Source organism: Leguminivora glycinivorella, chromosome Z (assembly GCF_023078275.1).
Source record: "Leguminivora glycinivorella isolate SPB_JAAS2020 chromosome Z, LegGlyc_1.1, whole genome shotgun sequence".
Lineage (NCBI taxonomy): Eukaryota > Metazoa > Arthropoda > Insecta > Lepidoptera > Tortricidae > Leguminivora > Leguminivora glycinivorella.
In genome coordinates, this window is record NC_062998.1 from 24,852,261 (window position 1) to 24,858,260 (window position 6,000).

Genomic DNA, 6,000 nt, shown 5'->3' on the forward strand with positions numbered 1-6,000 from the left:
GTGTTCGCGAATCGGACCGCCAGTTTCAACGAATCTTATATAGATTCCGCCCGGCAGATCCCATTTCGACATACGAATTTAACCGTGTGTGTTTTGGTATGAAGTCAAGCCCATATCACGCGCTCCGCGTCGTTCGCCAGCTGATTGCAGACGACGGACATAAGTTTCCAATGGCAGCAGCGATCGCATCGTCCTGCACATACATGGATGACGTATGCTTCAGCATTATGTCAGATGATTCGCAACAGCGGGATGAATCTGTTGCTATCGCTGCGGCTAAGGAGCTTATTGACCTATTCAAATGCGGTCAATTTGATCTTGTCAAATGGACCTGCAACTCAGAGACCGTGCTACGTGAGATACCTGCTTCTCATAGGGCTTCCGTAGACTTGGAAATAGACCCAGGAGTCTCGCAAAAGGTCCTTGGCTTGTGTTGGAATAAATCTGGCGATTATTTCCATTTCAAGGTGACAGAGCCAGATCCAACGTGCACTAAAAGGACAATCTTGTCTGCAGTGGCTCGCCTATGGGATAACGTCGGCTTAGTAGCTCCAGTTGTCCTTTACGCAAAACTCCTCATACAGGAGCTTTGGTTGATCAAATGCGACTGGGATGAGACTCCCCCGACCCATATTGTAAATTTATGGGAACGATTTTGTTCTGAGTTGCCAAAATTGAATGAAATTCATATACCGCGTCATCTCGGGGTAGTACAAGGTTGTACTATAAACCTCTTAGGCTTCGGTGATGCTTCCGAGCGGGCATATGGAGGTGTAGTTTATCTTCAGGTCATAAACGGGAATGAAGTGACAGTTCGATTGGTGTGTTCCAAGTCGAAGGTCTCTCCCTTGAAGACAGTCTCTGTAGCGAGATTAGAGCTGTGTGCTGCTGTCCTCCTGGCAAAGCTCATGCGGAAGGTGCAAGATAATTTCGAGCCCCGTTACAACATTAACGAGATCTACGCCTTTACTGACTCGAAAGTTGCGCTCTGCTGGATTCAGTCATCACCACACCGCTGGCAAACATTCGTTGCCAATCGCGTTGTTAAGATAATTGAAGCTGTACCGGCCAGCTGCTTCCATCATGTGGCGGGCTTAGAAAATCCCGCGGATTGCTTGTCGCGTGGCCTGACGCCTGCTAAGCTTGTGGATCATCCTTTGTGGTTTACAGGACCGGCTTGGGCATCCAAGCATCCATCAGAATGGCCTTTAAGGGAGCTCGATCGAGAGTCCATCGGAGAAGTGCCGGAGCTTAAGCCTCTTGCACACGCTACTACTACGGATGTGTCAGAGTCACCACTTTATTCCCTCGCGCAGCGGATATCGTCGTGGTCTCGATTACTGCGCATCGTCGTATACGTGTACCGCATCCTTAATCCGAAACCGCTCCCCACGGCCCTTACCCGATCCGACTTAGAGTTTGCTGAAGGCAAAATTCTCTCATCGTTGCAAAACGAACATTTTTGTGACGATATTGAGAAAATTAAGAGCAAGAAATATTGCTCACCTGCTTTACAAAAGCTCAAACCGTTCTTAGACAAAGACGGTCTAATTCGTGTTGGAGGCAGGTTGACAAATACAGACTTGCAGTATTCTCAGAAGCACCCAATTGTGCTCCCGCGACGTGATCATGTAGTCAATATGATCGTTGACTACGTTCATAGAAAGCATTTGCATGCTGGTCCCGAGTCAATGATGACTATACTTAGGCTTCAGTATTGGATTCTGTCGGCTCGTCGTGTCATTCGCGACCGCATTGCCAAATGCAACACTTGTTTCAGAGCGAATCCACAATCGTCTTTTCCGCTCATGGCAGACTTACCGGGCTGTCGCGTGAATCAAGTGGATAAACCGTTTACGCATACAGGGTGTGATTATGCAGGCCCTCTGCAATATACGCCTACTCGTGGCAGAGGAGTGAAGAGTCGCAAGGCTTGGTTATGTATTTTCACTTGCCTCACTACGCGCTGTCTTCACATTGAGATAGCGACGGAATTGAGTACCGCCAACTTCATGGCTGCATTAAAGCGCCTTTTGGCACGCCGTGGTCCCGTCCAATGCATGTATTCGGACAATGGAACCAATTTCGTTGGCGCCAATTCTTATATGCGTGACCTCTACAAGTTCTTGGATGCTCATCGTCCACTTATAGAGATGGAACTAGCGGAGAACCGCATTGATTGGAAGTTCATCCCTCCTGCTTCTGCTCATTTTGGAGGCGCATGGGAGTCTATGGTGAAAATAGTAAAAAATCACCTTTTCAAGGTGATCGGTACGCAAATACTGACGTACGAAGAACTTCTAACGACGCTTGCTCAGATAGAAGCGCTCGTTAATTCCCGGCCTCTAACAGCCTTGAGCAGTGACCCCGCTGAGCCATCAGCTCTTACTCCTGCTCATTTTCTCCATACTGCTCCACTGTTGTCGTTACCTACTCCATTGGTCGAGTCAGGTAACTTACGTGAACGACATGCCCTCCTAGATAAGATAGTGCAGTCTTTCTGGCAACGATGGCGAGCAGAGTATCTGTATCAGTTGCAATCTCGAGCTAAATGGACAACGCCATCAGTTCCCATCGCAATTGGCACAGTAGTCGTCATTAAAGTAGATAATGCGCCGCCATTCTCATGGCCATTGGGTGTTGTAGACGCAGTGCATCCTTCAAAGGACGGCTCAACCCGCGTTGTTACTGTCAGGACAAGTAAAGGAAGTTTCGTCCGTCCTGTCGTGCGGTTGTGTCCTTTGCCTAACCAGTAATGGAATGGGTATTATGTTAGAATAATATTATTTTTTTCGCTATTATTTTACTCGAAGAAAAGGGTCATTATTTATTTATTTTATTTAGTACTTCTTTCCTTTAAAGGAACCCTTTAAAGCCGGGGAGAAATGTTCGCGCCCTTTTCATTCATTATCATTCATATCGTCCATCCCGCTCGCTCTTCCTTATGATAGGTTCAACCTCATTTTTAATTGTCATGTCACCCGCCTCTTTGCCAAACTTCTTAAAAAATATAAAATACGTCAAGTGTCAATCCGCAAAAAGAAAGTCGTTGTCAATGGTGAATAAAAATATCCGCAACGAATTAAGTTATTAATTAATTATATTATAATAGAACGATTCGCGAGTGTGCAGTGCAAGGAAAGAGAGAACCAAGCTTTGCAAGGGTGGCCACCCGATAAACTCTCGAGACGACAACATCGGTGAGTTTGGCTCCCCATCAATCTCCATAATTTTATTTTCCGTTTTGTTTTATTTTATTACAATAGTTCGTTAGGAACTTCGTATCCGCAGGTCCTTCAACAATAGCTCTGAAACTAGACGAAATTTTAGTATTCCAATGTGCTCATGGATAGGTACGCTGTTCGTATTCCTCCGGTTTCTTCAGTTTACTTACACTCTACATTACTATCATTTTTTTAAATATTTTTGTACGTTCTATTTTATTTTAAATACTTATTATTATGATCTGAACTGGCCCATTCCTGGAAATCTTTTAAATAGGAGATAACGATCGTACTATGGAATGTATTATTCGAAGATTAATAATAAATAATCGATAAATGGGTAGGTTTGATGTGTAGATTACTTTGTGTCCTAAATAAATTTAACTAAAGCCAAAATTATCCTGTAGCAGGCAGGGCGAAGCGTTCGTTCGACGAATAGTTAGTTAAGGAAGGAAGGAACTTATTAAATAGTTGCTGATATTCGTTTTATGTATAAGAACACAACATATTCTCCTCACCTTTAGAACATAAATACAGAATAGATAATGAATAAAACCAAACTTTGGTCAAAACCTTGGATATATTCCGATAGTTATTATATGTATAATTTTTAAATATGCGTATGTACTCACGATGATATACCTTCCTCTTCCAACATATGGAGACCCGTCATCATGCATAACAGTGCTCGCGGCGCCTACACTCCGTGCACTCAACGTGTTATATTAATGTGAGTACATCAGCATATTTAAACATCTGAATTAGTCTCACGAAAGTATGACGATGAAAGGTTAATAGGAACATCCATACTAATACTAATATTATAAATGGGAAAGTGTGTGTGTCTGTTTGTTTGTCCGTCTTTCGCGGCAAAACGGAGCGACGAATTGACGTGATTTTTTAAGTGGAGATAGTTGAAGGGATGGAGACTATGGAGAGTGACATAGGCTACTTTTTGTCTCTTTCTAACGCGAGCTAAGCCGCGGGAAAAGGCTAGTATTACATATTGGTGCAGTAGCTTTGATTTAGCTTGGTCCGACTCTTGGTTACCTAACAGAATATGAAAAGTTTGATAGCCGTAGAGCCGTTCTGTCACAACACAAGGGGCGTAGCTCACAGCGTAGCACCACCTGTTGTAGCGCGTAGCGAGCGATCGCGCGGGACGTCGCCTACGACCATGCCAACCTTGCAGCGGTTACACCAAATGAGCAATAGGTACACTTTGTTACAATAACAATATGTATTATAGGTGATATAATCGTGACTTTTTACATCAAATATGTATTTTTAACACAATGCCAACTTAATACTCGTTTGCTATAAACGTTATGGTAAAATTATGCGGCAGAAAAACTAACGATAAGTAATTCATCTAAACATGACATCAAAAAAAACTCTTCAATATTAGAACTGCCAAGTGCGAAATATTATGACATATGCCTCCGTGGCTAAGCTAGAAACAAATGTGGTTTTTGCGCGGCCCCACACGTTGTACTCGAAGTATACCCCTGCCCCACATACATATTTACTCCACTCAAACAAACCACTTAAGTTCTCAGTGTAACATAGCTAGGTGGGTACCCATGTGTATGCGAAAGGTGATTTCATTTGTAGTAATCCAATGTATTCTGTAAAGTTTTAACTGCAACAACAAGATATAACTTGTGCCGCTGTTTAGATGTAAATTATGAATTAAGTATATCGCCTAATTACATCACTACCTACTAGAATACATTTAGTATAGGATTGGTTTAACAAGTTTAGGTTTATTTATAAATAATACTTAATGTACATAATTTCATAGTACCTATCGTCCATTGACTCTACAAAACATTCTAAAAATATTAAATGTTCCGGTCTCTCTCACAACTTTTTTTACTGACATTATTACAGATTGTCAGGAACCTATTACTTTATAAATGAAGTATCATTAGAACAATTAAGCTAACGGTTTCTTTTCCTATTATCACCAGGAAACAATATACATAAATGTTAGAATAAGTACTCACATTTGCTTTCATGCGTACTACAGGACCATGTGATCACATTTCACTCGCACGGCCGTAAGAAGACATTTTTAAATTTATTTTATATACAAGAGCACGTAGCAAGTTATTATAATGTATGGAGTTTAAAGCGAGTATTGTGGTGGCGGCGCGCGGGCGGGCCGGCGGCGGCAAGCTACTGGTCTCGCGCGGCGCTCCGCGCTCCGCGGCCGCCTCGCCGCGCCGCGAGCCGCCGCCAGCGTGCGCTCTGCGTCACCAAACACATTGATAACCACAAGGAAAGAACTTACAAAACATGTATGCTGCTCACTCTTCTTATACACGATTTATATTCATTAATGTAACTGAACTACCTATGAGCTGCTGTCCTTTAACATTCAAATACACTTTTAACGTCTATTCCAAACGTTAAACAATTCGAAATTGGTAGTTCTTAGGTTCTTTTCGTCGGGTTAGCTAGTAAGCTAGTTATTTAGTTAAGTAACTATTAGATTTAAGTTTTTTGGTTGGGGACTGAAAATCAGCGGTTTCGCTGAGTCTCATCCATCTTACTGCACAAACTTCTGTGCTTCTGTACTGCACACGCTGTCCACGGTGTTAATGCTAACTATTTAAAGATTACCAGCCTTTTCAATAGGTATCTCATATATCTATTTTAAATTAACATAAGTAATTGTCTACTCATATTTACTGAGTGAGCCAAAATTGAAAGAATAGTACATTACAAATGCGAAAAAAAGGAAGTTCGAAACGAGTGGCGATAAATTAAA

The 6,000-nt window shown here is 42.2% G+C and overlaps 1 protein-coding gene across 1 annotated transcript in view; it reads right to left on the minus strand.

Annotated features, from left to right (window-relative positions):
* The window catches only part of LOC125241211 (adenylyl cyclase 78C-like), a 47,624-nt gene extending 42,244 nt beyond the window's left edge, over positions 1-5,380 (minus strand). The window contains exon 1 of the mRNA XM_048149574.1: positions 5,234-5,380. Within this exon, the coding sequence (XP_048005531.1) occupies positions 5,234-5,235 (2 nt within the window). The 5' untranslated portion in view covers positions 5,236-5,380. The remainder of the gene's footprint in view (positions 1-5,233) is intronic.
* Positions 5,381-6,000: the final 620 nt, after the last annotated feature.